The sequence below is a fragment of the Mytilus trossulus genome, chromosome 12, assembly GCF_036588685.1.
Source record: "Mytilus trossulus isolate FHL-02 chromosome 12, PNRI_Mtr1.1.1.hap1, whole genome shotgun sequence".
Lineage (NCBI taxonomy): Eukaryota > Metazoa > Mollusca > Bivalvia > Mytilida > Mytilidae > Mytilus > Mytilus trossulus.
The window spans coordinates 48,988,301-49,010,553 of NC_086384.1; the positions used below are offsets into that span (position 1 = coordinate 48,988,301).

Here is a 22,253-nt window from a genome sequence, read left to right on the forward strand (position 1 = left end):
TTAAGTATGAAATTAGAATCCAACATAGTCTTGAGTGTTATGTATACTTATCAGTAATGCTCTCCAAAACTTACCAAGAATTTATTGGCTAAATAGAAATAATTGTATTAAATCTTAATGCTATTCAACTTTGTAATTGTGTGGCTCTAAAACTAATTTTATCTGAGCATCACTAATGAGTCTAATGTAGACGAAACGCGCGTCTGGAGTATTAAATTATAATCCTGGTACCTTTGATAACTATTTATGCCACTAAGTCGATGCCACTGCTAGTGGACGTTTCGTCCCCGAGGGTTTCACCAGCCCAGTAGTCAGCACTTTGGTGTTGACATGGATATAGATTATATGGTTATTTTTATAAATTTCCTGTTTACCAAATTATGACATAATCCTAGGCATTGATTACAACTTTTTGGAATTTTGGGTCCTCAATGCTCTTCTCCTTGAAATGGTTTAGCTTGATAACTATTTTGATCTGAGCTTTAATGATGAATCTTATATAGACAACACGCGCGTCTGGCGTCATAAACTATAATCCTGGTACCTTTGATAACTATTATTGCGAGAAATTATTGACATTTTACCAATATAGCATCAAATTTCCCTAATGCTAAAAAAATTCAGCGGGAGAAAACTGTTCATAAAGGTGCTTGAGATCTTTGGTTTGTGCCCAGCAGTTCAAACTAAAGACTTGCAAGTTGATATCTGCTTCGTCTGTGTGGAGCACATCACAAAACGATTCAACTAAAGAATAGAACAATCCATGGGGGTAGGGTGATTTTTCGTCTTATTGTCGGTTACCTTTCATACAATTTCTTAAATGCTGAAATAGAACTTATTAATTTACTAATGTTTTTATGCAGATATTCAAGTTAATGTTTTGCAACTAATTAATGTTTTGAAAATAAAATGTTTATGTTTATTAAACATTTTAAATTTATCTTATTTAATTGCTATACAATTTCTTTAAAGACCCTGGTTGTCAACAGCCTCTACAGGCAGGATCATGTTCTGATTATACTGTGAATTATTTCTTTAATACAAATTCAAGCAAATGTGAGAGATTCTGGTATGGTGGCTGCCAAGGAAATCAAAATAATTTTAAAAGCGACGAAGAATGTCAAGCAGCATGTGTTCAAGGTATGTTGTTAAGTCTTGTAGTAATACCGTCACTTCATTAGTTTTGGCTTCTGTTTAATTAGATTATTATTTCATATTTCTACTTGAGATTTTAACTACAGCATTAAACTTTAGACTTTATCAATCAATCAATATTATTTATAATCAGAGTTCACTTGTTTATGAATCAATGTTAATGTATTCACGCAGTTCATGTAATCATGCATAATTATCTTCATAAGAAGATGTGATATATTCCTAAACGAGACACATCACCTCTTCCATGCCCAACATTAGACAGCGGTTTAACAGCTCAATATAAGAACAAACTAGTTCCCTTTATCAGCAATTATTTTGACAGACGTCCTATGTAAATAAACTTCATAAAAATGACTTATTCGCTGTATAATCAATATATACCCTTGCCAAAAGTAAAGCAACAACTGATAATTTTCCTGAATCGTTTTTTACTGAATTCATAACTAATCGAAATATCGATACAATGAACTGAATTTGTGTTTTAGTAGATAATATTTAGAATATTAAATAAAAAGTGAAAGTTTGAACTGTTTTCACGATTGTGTTTTTCGCTATTTCATTTCGGGCAATTTTTTTTATAAAATGGCAAAATAAAATACATGATAAAGTTTCCAGTTATACTGAAGTTTAAAAAAAAATGTTTTGCACTATACACAAAATTCTTTTCAAAACTCGACAGTGACACTTTGTGTATACATTACAGTGAAATGTGAATCAGTAGCGGAAAAGTTCATCTACACGTCGTCTTATGCTTTGAACTAATAGTCGTAATTGTCAAACAGGAATTCTTTGCCATTTTTCACTCAATGGCACGCTAAGTGCTCGTTATTCCTGCAAATTCTTACTAGGTGGAAACCGGTTGCTGATTTGTCAACCAATATCATCTCAGACATGCTCAATGGAAATCATATCCGGTGATATGGGTGACCAAGGAATGTAGTCAATTACCTTCTGATCTAAATAAACTAAAACAATGCTGCTCTGCGTGCACGTGGTCTAGCATAATCATCAATGAATATTGGTCTAGTTTCAAGATTGTGATAGTCAAAATGTCGCACAAAGATATCCCGTATGATGTTATCGCGATATGTTTGACCATCCAGAACATAAAGGTCAAATTCGCAGTCGAATAAAGAGCATGACCAAATTGTCAAACACCTACCACCAAACGCTGCAGTTTCAAGAATGTGCCGTTTCTTGCATGATGTATTCTGAGGACGCCATAAAAGCATTTGTTTAAGGTACTTAGGGAAATAATGTATGCCTTTTACGAAATAAATGGAAACAAACCAGTATCAAATTTAATTTCATAACAAAAACTAGAAGCAAACACACTTAGGTGTTGCTTAATTTTTGGCGAGGCGTATACTATCTAATGAATTTACAGAATGCGCACTGCAGGTCTATGTTTACATATCGTATGCAATTAATGTTTAACGAGTTCAACAGATCCTATTTCTGTTCAAATGAGTTTGAACATTAATACTGACGTTCTTCCAAAATTAATTTAATTTACTAAATCGCATCTTTATAAGTTGCGTCGGATGCTTATAGACCTATTGTAAATGAATATAAAAACATCTGTTCACATATTTCGGGTTGAAAACAATCTTTTCTGAAAATCTGAAAAAAACAGACCACAATTTATATTTTATTTTGTATTAAAATCTTCCAAACTCAATTTAAGTCTTGTACATGAACATGTATATGTGCACCTGCATAAGGTCGATTTCGACACGAATAAGCTCAAAAGTTTTGTTCTATTTACAGTTGGGGCAATTGATTTACAAAAGATCACAAAGGATGTAATTGACTTAAACACAAAAGGTAAGTTTCCCTCCATAGAAAAAATAACCCAGATGATTATGGGTCATTTTCAACTGCGTTACCATAGTTCCATCCTCTGTTGTAAAATACCCGAATGAGACATCAACAAATTTGAACGCGAAAGGTGCCACATATAGAGCTGAATTTGCTTACCTGCAGCTAATATCATCCGGTTTTAATGATTTTCGTATTTCTCAGTCTCTAGTTTTCGATGTAGTGGTCAGGATTTGTCTTTTTCCTTGTTTGAAGAAATTTGTTGACATACAAACGTGTGTCTCTCTTTTCGTAAGCGACAAAAAAAGAAAAGAAAAGAGATTAGATGTAGATAACGTTACATACAACCTATTGTTTTCTTATATTATCCGATATAGTAAGAAGGAACAAGATTTGAATAATTTCGCACTTATATAATGTTCTACCTGTTATAACCGAAATAGAATAATCTACAGATAAGTTGATGTCAAACATAATATTGATAACTACTAAGCAAAAACACACTGAGAAAGATGTGACATACCTGCAAGCACATGGTATTTTTTTAATATAGACAGAACGATACACAAATGACTATATAAATAAGTGTTATAATATGAATTTTCATTGAACAGAAAGACATATGGAAAACGAATATGCTTGACTCGTTGACATGAACAATTCATATGTGATATATAAGTAAAAAAATATATCAAATAACAATGTCAAAACAAATGTCAATAGCAACGAATAACAAAATGGCAGTAATTGATTTACAAGTCAATAATTAAACTCATTAGATGACATATTTATGCAATATTTAATACACTGTCAATGGGGAAAAGTAGCACATGCGTTAGGCATATGGTTAGTATATTTTCGAGCTATTAAATGAATGAAACCAGATCTAGAACATTTATTCTTGTTGTTCTGAATATATAATACTTATTTTATTCATATCTGGTTACATGACGGTCGACTATCTTTAGGGGATCATATAGATTGATTATTAAATGGAATCTAGTCTTAAATATAGGCATAGTGGAACCTAAAAATGATATGTTTGGCTTTCACCTAAAATTCAAAACGTCATATTAAAAAAAAATGTCGATGTTTCATTAATTGGTGTCGTAGATTTTTACTTGATAGCTGTACATGAACATAGTTTGAATATAAAACGATTAATATACATAGCTGAATGATACCTTTATCTCTTTTCCAAATTATTACTGGAAACAGATATTGTCGGATATACTTATTTACAAGTGTCATTTATTATATACGGAAATGTACTCAAATAACACTTCACAGTTTACATAGCATCTACAGCGAACGTACAGCAACATATCAATTTAAACCGACTTGTTGTTTGTGTGCAACTTAATTTTTGATTTACATATATACTCACCTAGTGAAAACATGGAAAAGATGAGTATCAAAAATAACAAAAATAACAAACCCCGAGGTAAATTTAGACCGGAAAGTCCCGAATCGTGTTGGTGAAATTATCATAAACCATTATAGATCCAACGAAGGCTTTAGCTATTCGGAAATACCTACCATATGCATAAATGATCGCGGAATTTAATTTAGCGATTACCTAGATCAGCGAAAATATGTGAAAATAAACACCCCGCAAAAATAACCTGTTTTACGGTCACAGCTGCCCTATTCCTGACATAAAAGAAAATAAAGTTAAAAGTAATCTTGTAAAAATTATTGATCAAAGTTTTCTGTCTTTCTCTTGATTTATCTATATTTTTTTACTCTTGGTTCGAAATGCAATTCAGATGTAATTTCATTGGAAACGAACTGTTTAACTCTCCTTGCCGATCTATTCTTATTTTCATATGAGTCGGAGTTCTTTAAGACATTTGTCAACAGCATGAAGATAAAAAAAAACAAGATAATTAAAATTCACAATTAGATGTACTGAAGAGGCTCTTTCCATCAACATATTTTTCGATTTGAATTCATGAATGCATCTTTTATATGCCATTTGATAAGAGACTTTCCATGTTGAATTTTCCGCGGAGTTCCTAATTTTTGTTATTTTTGATAAAATAAAATCAAATCAATTTGAATTGAAACTTTTGCATGACTGGTGCATCGTAATAAATTCTCTGCAATTCAACAACCCTATTCTGAAATATGTTTGACAATCAGAACTGTCTGAATGACGTTTCTTTAACATTTATTCCATACACTTGAATCTTAATGAAATCATGAAAAAGTAAACAAAATAATGTTTCGTTCTATTCATAGAAGGTTCAGTGGATTCATTTATGAAGCATGTGGTGTTCAATAATACATCATTAACATCTAAATTACAAAATATGATATTGATATTAAGAAGAATAACACAGATGACCGTGGAGAAGTTCCAATTGTCAAAAGTAAAATACACTTAAACCTAAAAAAGAGTAATGAAAACGTGTAGAGAGAAAACATGTTATAGCTGTTATTATCCAAAATGATTCGTATGATACATACAATACGGTGGTTATCTTTTTTTTATATTTACAGTTTTTAATTTAGAGTCATCGACAGATAAGTCGCTGTCAAACCTTACATTGATCTCTTCTAAGTTGGAAAAGACCTTTAAGGATGTACAAGAACTGAAACCAGATGGTATTTAAAAAATATATAATTATAAACATAACCTGATAACGATTTCACAATTGTTCTAATTTGTGTTTTTGATTTTCTGAATTTTCATTATATAGATAAATATATTGTAACAGACTATGCTCACCAGATGTGTTATATTGATATGCGTTTTATAGTTGATGTGTTTCCCTCAGTTTAAGATTGTTATCCGGATCTGGTTTCTCTCAATCAATTTATGACGCATGCACAGCTGTATATTGCCAGTATGTAATATTTTTGGGTTTCCAACTGTTAAGATCACTCTGCCATGCTTTTTACGAAATTGCATCTCACGAATTTGTGACGTTTACCTGGCATAAATATCTTTGACCCCGAAATATTATCGACGTATGCGTCAGGCTGAATAATCCGACATTGATGTTTGACCTGAACTTAGTATGGCATTATCCGGTTTGCTGGCGAAAGACAGAAAAAGACTTGTTTCTATCATGCAAATAAACAAAAACAGGTTGTCTGCATACTGAAATTGTAAAATATCAGCTGCTTGACATAATATGTAACCTTTTCGAACCTGTCGCTACGCATATTCCATATTGTGGCTTTAAAAATAGCCAAACAATACATTTATCTCGTTTGCGAAAAAAACATTGAATTCATATTCCACATGATTTTATTGTACACTTGTGAAGGATGGGCGTAAAACCGATGAAGAATATTTGAGAATGGATAAATTCTGAATAAATATAAGATATAAACTGATAAAATTGTTCTAAATACAAATTTAGTTTGAATAATATTAAATGATAAAAAGGTCAGTTTTCTGCTTTTCTTCCTTGTAAGAATTAAATGCAAATATCTATTAAAGATTTCCCTGGGCCCCCATTTCCAAATCAATAAAATATTTTATATGGTGGTAGTGGTGAATATCAAAGAACGGTAACCCCGTTAATGTATAAATTTTGTGAAATTGTATCCATTAATACAAATCAAAACATCGAATTAACTCGATTTCTCAATATAATTTTAAGTAACATTTAGATTCCTTGTTGATAAAAAAGCGGTTTGATGGAAACACTTTGCAGTGTAATGTGTGGTATAGCTTGCTGTTTACGGTATCGCAAATACTGTAATTCAAATATTCATTTTGACGGAAACAATGAACAGGAAAAGTAAATATAAAAAAAAAATGGTATGATTGCCAATGAGACAACTATCCACAAAAGACCACAATGACACAGACATTAACAACTTAATGTCATCGTACAGCCTTCAACAATGAGCAAAGCTCATACCCCATAGTCAGCTATAATAGGCCCCGATAAGACAATGTAAAACAATTCAAACGTGGAATCTAACGGGCTTATTTATGTAAAAAATGAACTAAAAACAAATATGTAACACATAAACTAACGACAACCACTGAATTACAGGCTACTGACTTAGGACAGGCACATACATCAATAATGTGGCGGGGTTAAACATGTTAACGGGGTCCCAACCCTCCCCTAACCTGGAACAGTGATATAACAGTACAACATAAGAACGAACTATAAAAATCAGTTGAAAAAGGCTGAACTCATCAGATGGACAAAAATACAAGTGGACGTGGCCGGGTACTTATACATCCCGACACAAAAAGATACAATGAACAGATCTGAGGGTACTCGCATTTATATGATAGCTATTTCATAGCCACTAACAACTAATAATAAAATCATGCATCTAAGACTAAACTATCAATCCATACACATCGAACATCCAATGGATTTAGTGTAAAGACGTCATGAACAGCCAAAGAAAATAATGACCGTGTGCAATGCCAAGTTACAGGTATCGACAGATTGTAGATCCATGAATATGAATATGTATATAACATACTAGTAATATTTAGTTTAGTTATATTTAGCTTTTAATTTACTGATAAGAAATTCAATATTTATACGAATAAAAACAATAGGCAATGATCTTATTACAGTGTTGAATGGGTTACCTTTTAGAATAAGTTTATTGAAAGGAGCTACAAGTTTACACGGATTAATAGTAATAATTTTTAGAAATCCAAGTGCTGAAATTATTTTTCACTGTATAATTTCTTTACATTAAAACTTAATTTTTTTAAAGTATTTTTAATTCCATAGTTGATGGACAATGGAGCAGTTGGATAGATACACCTTCCAGTGTAACGTGTGGTGTTGGTTGCCGTTTGCGGTATCGCGAATGTTCTAATCCATATCCTCAACAAGGCGGGAAAAAATGTACAGGAAGTAGAAATAAACATGTCAAGTGCCAGCAGTATGACCCTTGTCCAGGTAACTCTTCAATAATAGATCAGTCGTAGGCATAGTAGCAGTTAAATATTCAAACACTTCATACGTGAAATTTTCACATGTATGTTGTGAAAAGATTATAATTAACGTTGGAATAATATAACAGCGATTCACATGTGAGGCATCTTAATAATGTAACTGTAGGCACAACTGTCAAACACTAAAAGAGATGCAATCATACTTCAGTCTCCTGCTATTCTCAATGGTAAGGAAATCTACTACTTTTTCGGATTAAAATGACTTAGTGTAAAAAATCCTTATATTGTCCTCTAGAAGTTCCTAGATAATCATGTTGCAATAAGATAATGCATCGACGAATAATAGTGCATTCAGGACTCGTTCACAATGTTGTCATATCAAAAATAGGTATTGCATACTTCTCGTATTCATTTTATGCTCTTTAATTTAGAATTTTTTTTAAGAATATCTATTCAAATTCCTAGTGCATGGAACATGGAGTGTTTGGAGCGAAACCACTTGCAGTGTAACATGTGGTGTTGGAACCAGTTTACGATATCGCAACTGTTCTAATCCACATCCGCAATATGGAGGGAATAACTGTACAGGCAAAAGTATAGACCATGTCATATGTACTCATACTGACAAATGTCCAGGTAACTTTTAGATTTAAAGATAATTCAGACGTAAAGAGTAAGTTATACATTTGAAATTAAAGTCATTCATAGTACTATTGTTCGATATGTGTATGAGATAGTAATACCGTAAGCAATAGGTCAGCTATATTTTATGATGTACGTCTCAGTCTATCATTTGACCTAGGCCTCATTGTATCGGTTCATAGCTCAGTGGTAAGTTTTTGTTTTTATGTCAGTTTTTCTAAGACTTTGAGCAAAAGCTCAACTACAATTTGTATATGAAAGGATTGTAAGGATTTATATGTATGTATGGCTATCATCATCTGACTATGAATGCATTTCCATTATTCTTGGTGAAGTTTTTAAAGTTTTCCATGTTAAGTTTGTTTCTTAGACACATATTAGATATTATTTGCAATAGGTCAACTATGATAAATGCATGTCAGGATATATTCACACTAGTTTCGTTTGCCAAAATATCTCCAAAAATATGATTCAACGTATCGGATTCAAGACTTGATATGTTGCATTGCAACTTTGAAAAAAACACGAATTTTTTTTCAGCACAACTCGTACAACCGTCTATAAGAATCGAGCCAACTTTCCAAACAGTGAACGAATTTGAGACAGCAGAATTCAGATGTATTGCAACTGGTCGACCAACACCAACAGTAGAATGGCGAAGAGGAACTGGTACTATGAACCCCAGTGCTGTAATATCTGGTGGTGTGTTGAAGATACCAGCTGCTCTAAGAAGTGACGAGGCCCAGTACTTCTGCCAGGCTATAAATGTAGCAGGAAGCACACTAGATAGAACCATTCTTTATGTAAAATCTAGTAAGTACTGAGGGACTTGAATAAGTTGAAGCTATTTCACTGAAATAGATGTGAAATGTTATGAAAATACTTTGTTAAGGGCTATTCCATTTAAAAAATGTGAATATGTTTCGGGCTATTCCATTAAATAGATATGAATTCGATTAAGACTATTGCATTAAATGGATGTCAATTTGGTTAAGTCTGTTCTATTCGAATAGATGGGAATTTGTTCAGGACTATTCCATTAAATGGATGAGAATCTTTTGGGGTTATTCCATTTGAAAAGATTTGAATTTGTTGAGAGCTAATCGATTTAAATGGATATGAATTTGTTTATAGACACTTTCAAATCTAAACAAGATACCTCAGTTACTGAAAATTAACACCTTTGACTTAGTTGCTGAAAGTAACCCTTAGGTTTTACTCCCGTGTTATGTTGTTAATAGCATATTCCATCTTTTGTTTTCTACGAGATTAAAAAAGTCTGTGTGATTTTTTGTTATTTTGACATCAAACTTCTGATATTGTTTTCAAACAACAGACACAGGATTTCTAATTTCAGATCCACGACCACTGACACTCATTGTACGACAAGTAGCCATTATTGCAACAATAGGAAATACCGAACAACTTATTTGTTATATTGACGATAATTCCGTCAGACCTACGTTGATCTGGTCAAGGAATGGAGGTCTTCCGTCAGGTGAGTCAGATAAGTCATATGTGGTATCTTAACACATAATATGTACTATTTTTTTCTATTAATTTATTTATTTTTGGGGGTACTAATTGTCGTGGCAATAGAACCTAACCTTTGTAAATCCTGAAACATTCGAAATTGTGGTTCACCTATTCCCACAAAACCTACCGAAATTCGTATTAAACGAATAATTATGTATCCATAGTATGAAAATGAATATGAAACTAAAACAAAATAAAAAACAAAGAAAATATGTCACCTAAGGAACATGAATCACTTATCTGAGAAAAATGCCATATTCATATACACCATATATGTATATAATATCGTGGAATGTTTTCATTTTATACATCTGTTTTGATTCTCCTAATCATTCTCAAATCTGGACAATTATGTTTGTTTTAAAAATGAATCTGATGCTGATTATTTAATACATTTCGTTAATCAGGTTCAAAATCTCTTACAGTTCCTACATAAACACTGTTGATTATTAAAGATGAATGGGAAAATCTATATACTCTGGTGCGAAAGTCCTTTATTTATAACAAATGGTTCCACTTATACCTGTTATAGTTGATGACTTTACCTCAGTTTTAGTTTGAAACTCGAATTTGTTTCTCCCAATAGATTTATGATTTTCGAATAGGGTAAACTATAGCTACTGTTGCCTCTTTTTTTATAACTCTAATGTCAAGTTGTCAATGTCAATGAACAGTTCCAACTCTTGTTCAGTTAAGCTCAGTTTTATAGATTACTGAATTTAGGGAAATATTTGCATGTATCAAATTTTAATCATGTTACAAATGTAGCAGTAATCATTTAACAACAAAATCAACCCTTCACAGATATTTCACTGTGCACTGATGTCTAAATTGTTCAAGGCAAAAAAAGCATAAAACATCAGCGAATATTTCACTGGCCCACTTTAAACACAGAAGTCTACATACACAGTCAACAGTTCACAAAATCCTGTTTAAAAATATCAATTAGATTAAGAAAGGCAATGGGGAATGTGTCAAAGCGACAACAACCCGACCATGGAGCAGCCGAAGTCCACCAATGGGTCTTCAATGTAGCGAAAATTCCGGCACCCGTAGGTGTCCTTCAGCTGGCCCCTAAAAATATATATTCTAGTTCAATGATAATGGACGTCATACTTTACTCCGAATTATACACAAGAAACTAAAATTAAAAATCATACAAGACTAACAAAGGCCAGAGGCTCCGGACTTGGGACAGGCCTAAACTTACGGCGGGATAAAACATGTTTATAAGATCTCAACCCCCCTATACATCTAGCCAATGTAGAAAATTAAACGCATAACAATAAGCACATTAAAATTCAGTTCAACATGTTCAAGAGAAGTTCGAGTCCGATGTCAAAATATATAACAAAAGAAAACAAATAAAATGACAATTATACATTTCTAAACCAAGTCAGTCATATGATTTACTTTTGTTTTCATTTTGAATCTTTTCATTTTACAGGCTCAAGACAAGACAATGGTGTTTTGACCTTGAACAACATTCAGTCATCTCATGCTGGTTCCTATGTGTGTTCAGGTAAAACACCAAATGGAGCCATGGGAAAAGCCACAGCTACTCTGACTGTACGACCTGAAATAGAAAGTAAGTATAATTGAACAGGAGTACTTAATATTTTGTATCAAGCCTAATTAGGGATGAAACACCCATGAATACATTACCACTTTTTTAAGTTAGAACTATGAACATTTCAATCAAAATAATGGTATCTTTGTATCTATGATTTTCAATTTCTATTTAGCATTTAACCCACACTTTATAGTCGGGCTATAATGTGTTTCATCTTGTCTGTCAGTCTGGTCGTATGTGAGTCTTTAAAAATGCATGCCTTCACATTTGTTCTCCGATACAACTGAACAGATTATCTTCATAATTGGTCAGCAGTATGACTTTCAGGATCAGATAGATACCTTCTTCCTGTTAACACTAAATGAACAAGCAAGGTTGTGCTTAGCATAACAAAATCTTTGCATTTTCGTAAGCATTTAGTGATTACTAGTCTTTTCTGTTTTGTACAGCCACAGTTCCAAATGCATCAGTGACACCAGATAGAACAACTATCTCCGAGGGAACTAATGGTACCATTAGATGTAACGTCACTGGTACCCCACAACCCAAGATAACATGGTCGAAATCTAGAGGAGAATTGACAGAAAGACACCAGGTTAAGCCAATTAATTCAAGAGATAAAAAAGTTGGATAATTTTATTAATAGTATAAATATGCAGTTACCTACTAGTATCAGTCGACGAAATGGTTGCATTTGCTGATTTTGACATCCAAACTTGACTTATAATTGATAATGATTTGCCAGGGAATAATTGTCCTTGCGTAAAAAAATATCAAAGTAAGATATTAAAAATGTTTGGTGTAAATTTTTTTCAATATTTGTTTGATGACAACAAATGAGATATTATAGTATTGAACGCCTTTTTAAAGGAATTTAATGTGAACTACTTTTAGTAACATTTTTGCTACACATAAATAAGCTTCTGTGACGAACAATGTCTAGTCTGGATATGTTGTACTATGTTAATGTTTTTCAGAACTAAATGGTATTTAGTTCCAATTTGAAAATAGTTTTGAGCTTTATCTTACCTCTAAAGGAATAACAGAACTGTAGTTAAAGAGTTGCCACTGTCAATTGTAGATTTGACGGTCACACATGCAGTTTTACTGTCGACGCGTAGCGGAGACAGTAAAACGAAGATTTCGACCGTCAATTCAAAACTGCAGTACTGTTATTCCGATTATAAAGCATAACAAAAAGAATAAAACGATTAAACTTGATTAAATGTCTAAATTTGACAAATAAAAAAAATCCGCAAAACTTTATAAATGATTTTGGCGCAAATACGTCATGGGTAAACGTGAAGTCATACAACTGAAAACTTACAAACTGTACGATTCAAATTCGAATAAAATATCATTAAAACTGCTAATTTGAGGTAGGTGTTGTTTTATTTTCCATCATATAGCAGTTGTTGATTCAATCAATTCAAAAGGGCGGGTCCGTCCTTAGTTACGCATGGTCAACTGTTGATTTGACGGCAATTTTTAGCCAATGAAAAAAAATGTTACATAAACACATAAAGGAAGTTGTGGTGTGAATGGCAATGAAACAACTGTCAATCCAAATAACAATTTAAAAAAAAAGGAAACCATTATAGGTCAATGTACGGCCTTCAATAAAAACTGCATTATAATCAAGCATATCAGTATTCGGTCAATATATAAAACGTGCAACTTCTAGTTACTATGAAAGTTCCTGTTATCATATTTCTATTAAATTTGACGCGAATCAGATCGGAGAGGTTGAAATAAAACAAAATAGAAAGATAAACGTCTTTTACATGTAATATCGTTTATTCATATTACTCAAATGAAATTGATTTATTCAATTGTTATTAGATGGAATTATTTTATTCACTTGTTATTAGATGGAATTAATTTATTCAAGTAACTTGTGTTTAATGAGTAGAATTACAAATGTGTATCATCTTATTCATTCGATATGTATAGGTATTTCGAGAAACGTTAATAATTACTAATGCCCAAGTAGAGGACCGTGGGGTATACATCTGCCGTGCTGAGAATACTGCAGGGTTAGGACAAGACAGGGCCATTGTAGAAGTTCAAAGTCAGTACAGTCACACTTTTTATATTTTTATTCGAAATTTTAGTTTAGAGGTTACGTTGTAGAAAAAAAATCGACATGAGGTTTTGTAATCTTGGGAATAAAAAAAAGAGTTGAAAAATTGTTCATATCATCTTAATGTTGATAAGTTTTCTCACCAAACAGAAACTCATATCACGATGGAAATTGTACGATAGAAATTTAAACATGACTAAAAAGCCTTGACCTTTCTTCGATAATTGGAGGGCACTTCAGCTTCGAAATATTGTGTATCCAAATTGAAAAAAAACACATTCTAAAAGTAAATTATGTATAGCAATTTGTTGTTTTCATAATAAGTGAATGATAACTTATATAAATCTTAAACTTGTTTCAGGAAGAGTTAAGCTTAGGTTGGACATCTATCCAGGAATATCTCAGACAATTATGATGGGAGAAAGCGCATTGTTTAGATGTCGTGTAATGGGCGGAGACCCTCCTCCAAATGCAACATGGTCTCGGTAAGCTGACACAAATCTTTAATTCATTAAAATAAAATGAAATTTGCATTTCCCTCAAGCAGGTTACAGTGTGTATATTTTTGAATGATGTGTAATCGGAAAACATGACTTTATTGCAATTTCGCCTGTCTCGATGGGGACTCGAACCTCTGTGTTACAAAGAAGCATCTTTGTCAACTGTGCTTAAAGTACTTCGATTAAACTAAACCGCTGACGGCTGACACAGTATTTACTAATAAAGAGAAACAATCCCGTCAAACTTCCCCTCCCTGAAAAGTCGTCATACTAGTCTTACTCTTATATTATAACCTCACTAGATTTCCTTTCTTACCACTGTATTTTTTTAATTGGGTACCAAATGTAACTTGAGACCATGATTCTATAGCAATATCGCCTTTCTCCTCAGGGACTCGAAAATAAGTACCTCAATGTCAACCACTGAACAACCGGATCCTGACTTTTGAAAGGCACATATTGAATGAAGATGGGTTCCTATTATTACCATTTCTTTGAGGTTTGAATTTTATGTTAAAAAATAACAAACAATAATCAGTGCATACATGAACTATTTGCAAACTAAATGCATGGCCTGCATATATCAAGAGATTAGATACCAATATTAATGGACATAAGACACAAAGTCCAATGTTACTAACAATTTAAAATAATATAATCAATGAATTATTCTAATATTGTTATTAAGTTATGTGTAAACAATATGTATGTCACCCATTAATCTAATCAGCAGATTTTTTCTTTGATAGTCAGTGAATTATAACAGGGTACGTCAAGAGAAGTTTGGAATCTTGATGTGTTATAAAACAAGCAATGTTTTTTTTTTAAATGCATGTCCTGCACTTGAGGTTCGCACATCACAATTAGTCTGGCCAGAGGTCAGTTTTGATACAATATTCGATACTCATCTAATTTTAATATTCTCTCTTCAGAGCTGGAGGACAGCCAATCGTGTCCACCATAGACACGACGGATAATGGAGTCATCAAGTTTAAAGACGTGACAGGGGAGGAGTCAGGCGTTTACATTTGCACGGTCACAAATGAAATGGGATCTGTGACAGCGACAGCCACACTACGAGTTATTGGTAAGGTGTAAGTTTGAAAAAAAAGAACTACATGTACGCTTTGATAAGGTATTATTTTTTTATTTTCAAAATCACATCAGCAATGATTGTAGAGTTTTTCTTAGTTTGGGATCCTTACAGCTGTTCAAAACTCACAAAAGAGCACTTATATGGCCAAAATGTATATGATAAACTTATCAATATTTATAATCTATGGGATCTCAAAATTGAAACGAGCTTTGATGGTTAATCAATGTCACTTATTTATTTTACAAAAATCGTTGGTTCTCTACTGGCACTGAAGCTTTCTCCACAAATAAAAAAAAGCCGGTTGTCACAATAAAGCCAAAGTGCAGACAGAGATATTTTAAAAATAACAACAATCAATTAATTTCAATTGTAAATGTTAAAAGGTTACAGGAACTATTCTGTAGATGGTACAAAACACTACAGGGAAATAACTATGTAAAACTATAAAGCTTCTCAATGATAACAAAAATAGTGATTGTCAAACAGCTATTATTATTATTAGTATGGTTCAACTCGCCAATTTAACACACGAGGAAGACGGGGCTACTAATATATAATTTAAATACATGAAGGATGTGAAGCAAATAAAGTATGCAGTTTAAATATATTTAATTTCATAGCATTTGTGTAGTTGGGAAGAATCACATTTACTGTTCAAATTTGTTTAATTTTTTTTCTACATGCAATCTAGTGGCCTTATCCTTTTATTTTTTATTTTTTGTCAAGTAATGCTGTAATACAACATGTATATTTTTTCAAGAAAACGAATGGTGATATACCTTAATAAATATTAAGTTGCAATTCGATAAATCTGTAAATTATTATTTTAGTCAAAATTTGTACCTGTAAAGAAAGAAGCGGGTCACATTTCATCTCTGTATTCATAATATTCAACAGTCACTAAAATTAGTAGTTCAGGATGGTGTGCAAAACAAAACTATTTGACCGCTTCTTCCGAGTTCCAACAATGAAATGTCTGAATTCATTTGCACATAATAAAATACATATGAGGTTCTCTTCCAGGAAAGGAATACTGTTAAATAATATATTATGTCGGTTGATTGATTTTGTTTGTAGCTAAACGTCAATAGGCAACTATTTTATTCAGGTGCACTACGAGTATACTCTTGGGACGTCCCTCATATCAATTATAACCGGCAAAAAAAAATCTCTCAACAAATCTAACGAAATTGACGATATTGTTGATAGGTATACAACACCTTATATACCCGGTCACTACATTTCGTCCCTATTCATAGTTTAAAAGTATACATGGAAAATAAACAAAACATGTGACATGTTTTAAGGTCCTTCAATGTTTTACTTCTTGTTTTGGGAAAAAAAGATTTAACGACATTGTATCGGCAAAATATAAAGGATCACTAAATAGTTAGCTCACAGTCCATATATCTGATGTACATCGCAATCCCTCAAAACAAAATCATTTTAAAAATAATGCTATTGTGTTGGTATTAAATTAGATACACATGGATAATATAAAAGAAGAAAACTAAAGACTATACAAAGCCAACCCCTAAATAAACCCAGGGAAGATTCAAGGTACACAGAAAAAAGTAAATATATTCTGCTACACTATTTAAAAATTCAATATAGTTCTCCTATTTACAGTCCATCAACAGTATCTGTCTTTACCTACCGTCAGTGGTTAACATTCAATATAGTTCTCCTATTCACAGTATATCAACAGTATTTGTCTATACCTACCGTTGGTGGTTAATATTCAATATAGTTCTATTCACAGTTCATCAACAGTATCTGTCCTTACCTACCGTCAGTGGTTAACATTCAATATAGTTCTTCTATTCACAGTCCATAAACAGTATTTGTCTGAATCTACCATCGGTGGTTAATATTCAATATAGTTCTCCTATTCACAGTCCATCAATAGTATCTGTCTTTACCTACCGTCGATGGTTAACATTCATTATAGTTCTCCTATTCACAGTCCATCAACAGTATTTGTCTGAACCTACCATGGGTGGTTAATATTCAATATAGTTATCCTATTCACAGTCCATCAACAGTATTTGTCTGAACCTACCGTCAGTGGTTAACATTCAATATAGTTCTTCTATTCACAGTCCATCAACAGTATGTGTCTATTACTACCATCGGAGGTTAATATTCAATATAGTTCTCTTATTCACAGTCCATCAATAGTATCTGTCTTTACCTACCGTCAGTGGTTAACATTCAATAAAGTTCTTCTATTCACAGTCCATCAACAGTATTTGTCTATTATATATATATATATATATTTTACTACTGTCGGTGGTTAACATTCAATATAGTTCTCCTCTTCACAGTTCATCAACAGTATTTGTCTATAACTACCGTCGGTGGTTATCAATCAATATAGTTCTCCTCTTCACAGTCCATCAACAGTATTTGTCTATAACTACCGTCGGTGATTAACATTAAATTTAGTTCTCTTATTCACAGTCCATCAACAGTATCTGTCATTACCTACCGTTATTGGTAAACAAATACAACATAGTTCTCCTATTCACAGTCCATCAACAGTATACGCGTGTCTCTACCTACCGTCAGTGGTAAACATTCGATAAAGTTCTTATCCTCACGGTGATTCAACAGTATCTGTCTGTACCTACCGTGAGTGGTTAACATTCAATATAGTTCTTCTATTCACAGTCCATCAACAGTATTTGTCTTTACCTACCGTCAGTGGTTAATATTCAATATAGTCCTTCTATTCACAGTCCATCAACAGTATTTGTCTAAACCTACCTTCGGTGATTTCTTTAAATTTAGTTCTCTTATTCACAGTCCATCAACAGTATCTGTCTGTACCTTCCGTCAGTGGTAAACATATACAATATAGGTTTCATATTCACAGTCCTTCAACAGTATTTGTCTATAACTACCGTCGATGGTTAACATACAATATAGTTCTTCTATTTACAGTCCATCAACAGTATCTGTCCATACCTACCGTCGGTGATTAACATTAAATTTAGTTCTCTTATTCACAGTCCATCAACAGTATCTGTCATTACCTACCGTCAGTGGTAAACAAATACAATATAGTTCTCCTTTTACTTTTACTGTTGAATGGTTTTATGTTATATCCGTTTGACGTGGCTCGGTACTTATACATCTCGTCAATGTGTGTATATTGGCTTTCATTTTTTGGTGGTTTGTTTTGTATTTTCGATCTTTGTATTTCTTTTGTTCTTATTTCGTGACTCTGTACTTTAAAAGATCCCGTCAGTATTATTTTGGTCTATTATATGTCATTATGATATATTTCTGTCATGAATTACTATATACGTTGAACCACAAACGTCAAAATCATTCAAACGCGTAGTGGAATTAACTATTTTTGGATTCTCATAAATTCTACCTATAACTTTTGGAGTAGTTTAAATCTCGGTCTATTTCTGTAATTTGTTCTTACATACTTTTGATTTTTTAACTCTGTATGCTTACATTGCCTATGTAAATTTTAAAACTATTTGTATGCACATTGAACGACAAATTTATTTGACGTATACAAATTTTATGACGTCAGACACTCAAGTCAATCCATGTGTTCGTAGATCGATGTTTTTGTGTTCTGTTAAATTGTCCCTTTTAAAATTGTTATGCGATGATGACTGATGTCCCATAGTTTGACTATTTTATTAATTGTGACTGTTTATTTAACGCATCATGTAAATATAACGGAATTTGATGAGACTGTTATTAAATATAGGAGTTAGCGCTATAGAACCAGGTTTAATCCACAATTTTCTACATTTGAAAATGCCTGTACCAAAACAGGAATATGACAGTTCTTATCTATTCGTTTTTGATGCGTTTTGTTATATGATTTTGCCATGTGATTAAGGACTTTCCGTATTGATTTTCCTCTGAGTTCAGTATTTTTGTGATTTTACTTTTTTTTTCACAGTCCATCAACAGTATATGCATGTCTCTACCTACCGTCAGTGGTAAACATTCGATAAAGTTCTTATCCTCACGGTGATTCAACAGTATCTGTCTGTACCTACCGTGAGTGGTTAACATTCAATATAGTTCTTCTATTCACACTCCATCAACAGTATTTGTCTTTACCTACCGTCGATGGTTAACATTCAATATACTTCTCCTTTTCACAGTCCATCAACAGTATTTGTCTTTACCTACCGTCAGTGGTAAACATTCGATAAAGTTCTTATCCTCACGGTGATTCAACAGTATATGTCTGTACCTACCGTGAATGGTTAACATTCAATATAGTTCTCCTTTTCACAGTCCATCAACAGTATTTGTCTTTACCTACCGTCAGTGGTTAATATTCAATATAGTCCTTCTATTCACAGTCCATCAACAGTATTTGTCTAAACCTACCTTCGGTGATTTCTTTAAATTTAGTTCTCTTATTCACAGTCCATCAACAGTATCTGTCTGTACCTTCCGTCAGTGGTAAACATATACAATATAGGTTTCATATTCACAGTCCTTCAACAGTATTTGTCTATAACTACCGTCGATGGTTAACATACAATATAGTTCTTCTATTTACAGTCCATCAACAGTATCTGTCTATACCTACCGTCGGTGATTAACATTAAATTTAGTTCTCTTATTCACAGTCCATCAACAGTATCTGTCATTACCTACCGTCAGTGGTAAACAAATACAATATAGTTCTCCTTTTACTTTTACTGTTGAATGGTTTTATGTTATATCCGTTTGACGTGGCTCGGTACTTATACATCTCGTCAATGTGTGTATATTGGCTTTCATTTTTTGGTGGTTTGTTTTGTATTTTCGATCTTTGTATTTCTTTTGTTCTTATTTCGTGACTCTGTACTTTAAAAGATCCCGTCAGTATTATTTTGGTCTATTATATGTCATTATGATATATTTCTGTCATGAATTACTATATACGTTGAACCACAAACGTCAAAATCATTCAAACGCGTAGTGGAATAAACTATTTTTGGATTCTCATAAATTCTACCTATAACTTTTGGAGTAGTTTAAATCTCGGTCTATTTCTGTAATTTGTTCTTACATACTTTTGATTTTTTAACTCTGTATGCTTACATTGCCTATGTAAATTTTAAAACTATTTGTATGCACATTGAACGACAAATTTATTTGACGTATACACATTTTATGACGTCAGACACTCAAGTCAATCCATGTGTTCGTAGATCGATGTTTTTGTGTTCTGTTAAATTGTCCCTTTTAAAATTGTTATGCGATGATGACTGATGTCCCATAGTTTGACTATTTTATTAATTGTGACTGTTTATTTAACGCATCATGTAAATATAACGGAATTTGATGAGACTGTTATTAAATATAGGAGTTAGCGCTATAGAACCAGGTTTAATCCACCATTTTCTACATTTGAAAATGCCTATACCAAAACAGGAATATGACAGTTCTTATCTATTCGTTTTTTAATGCGTTTTGTTATTTGATTTTGCCATGTGATTAAGGACTTTCCGTATTGATTTTCCTCTGTGTTCAGTATTTTTGTGATTTTACTTTTTTTTCACAGTCCATCAACAGTATATGCATGTCTCTACCTACCGTCAGTGGTAAACATTCGATAAAGTTCTTATCCTCACGGTGATTTAACAGTATCTGTCTTTACCTACCGTGAGTGGTTAACATTTAATATAGTTTGTCTATTCACAGTCCATCAACAGTATCTGTCTTTACATACCGTCGGTGGTTAACATTCAATATGCTTCTCCTTTTCACAATCCTTCAACAGTATTTGTCTATTGCTACCGTCAGTGCTTAATCTTTAATATAGTTCTTCTATTCACATTCCATGAACAGTATTTGTCTGAACCTACCATCGGTGGTTAACATTCAATATAGTTCTCCTATTCTATGTCCATCAACAGTATCTGTCTTTACCTACCATCGGTGGTTAACATTCAATATAGTTCTCCTATTAACAGTCCATCAACAGTATTTGTCTTTACCTACCGTCAGTGGTTAACATTCAATATAGTTCTTCTATTCAATGTCCATCCATAGTATTTGTCTGAACCTACCATCGGTGGTTAACATTCAATATAGTTCTTCTATTCACATTCCATCAACAGTATTTGTCTGAACCTATCATCGGTGGTTAACATTCAATATAGTTCTCATATTCACAGTCCATCAACAGTATCTGTCTTTACCTACCGCCAGTGGTTAACATTCAATATAGTTCTTCTATTCAATGTCCATCCATAGTATTTGTCTGAACCTACCATCGGTGGTTATCATTCAATATAGTTCTTCTATTCACATTCCATCAACAGTATTTGTCTGAACCTACCATCGGTGGTTAACATTCAATATAGTTCTCTTATTCACAGTCCATCAACAGTATCTGTCTTTACCTACCGTCAGTGGTTAACATTCAATATAGTTCTTCTATTCACAGTCCATCAACAGTATATGTCAATACCTACCGGCAGTGGTTAACATTCAATAAAGTTCTTCTATTAACAGTCCATCAACAGTATTTGTCTATACCTACCGTCGGTGATTAATATTAAATTTAGTTCTCTCATTCACAGTCCATCAACAGTATATGTCTTTACCTACCGTCAGTGGTTAACATTCAATATAGTTCTCCTATTCACAGTCCATTAACAGTATTTGTTTATACCTTTTGTCGGTGGTTAACATTTAATTTAGTTCTCCTATTCACAGTCCATCAACAATATCTGTCTTTACCTACCGTCAGTGGTAAACATATACAATATATTTCTCCTATTCACAGTCCATCAACAGCATCTGTCTTTACCTACCGTCAGTGGTAAACATTGAATATAGTACTTTTATTCATAGTCCATCAACAGTATCTGTCTTTACCTACCGTCAGTAGGTTATCATTCAATATAGTTCTTCTATTCACAGTCCATCAACAGTATATATCTTTACCTACCGTCAGTGGTTCACAT

The 22,253-nt window shown here is 32.8% G+C and overlaps 1 protein-coding gene across 1 annotated transcript in view; it reads left to right on the plus strand.

Annotated features, from left to right (window-relative positions):
- Positions 1-17,041, plus strand: part of LOC134692529 (basement membrane-specific heparan sulfate proteoglycan core protein-like) — a 30,772-nt gene extending 13,731 nt beyond the window's left edge. Inside the window, exons 2-14 of the mRNA XM_063552986.1 lie at positions 973-1,140; positions 2,929-2,985; positions 5,485-5,589; positions 7,707-7,877; positions 8,339-8,509; positions 9,056-9,328; positions 9,873-10,013; positions 11,499-11,639; positions 12,074-12,219; positions 13,578-13,695; positions 14,069-14,192; positions 15,140-15,301; positions 16,933-17,041. Coding sequence (XP_063409056.1) covers positions 973-1,140; positions 2,929-2,985; positions 5,485-5,589; positions 7,707-7,877; positions 8,339-8,509; positions 9,056-9,328; positions 9,873-10,013; positions 11,499-11,639; positions 12,074-12,219; positions 13,578-13,695; positions 14,069-14,192; positions 15,140-15,301; positions 16,933-17,041 — 1,886 coding nt within the window. The remainder of the gene's footprint in view (positions 1-972; positions 1,141-2,928; positions 2,986-5,484; positions 5,590-7,706; positions 7,878-8,338; positions 8,510-9,055; positions 9,329-9,872; positions 10,014-11,498; positions 11,640-12,073; positions 12,220-13,577; positions 13,696-14,068; positions 14,193-15,139; positions 15,302-16,932) is intronic.
- The last annotated feature ends 5,212 nt before the right edge of the window (positions 17,042-22,253 follow it).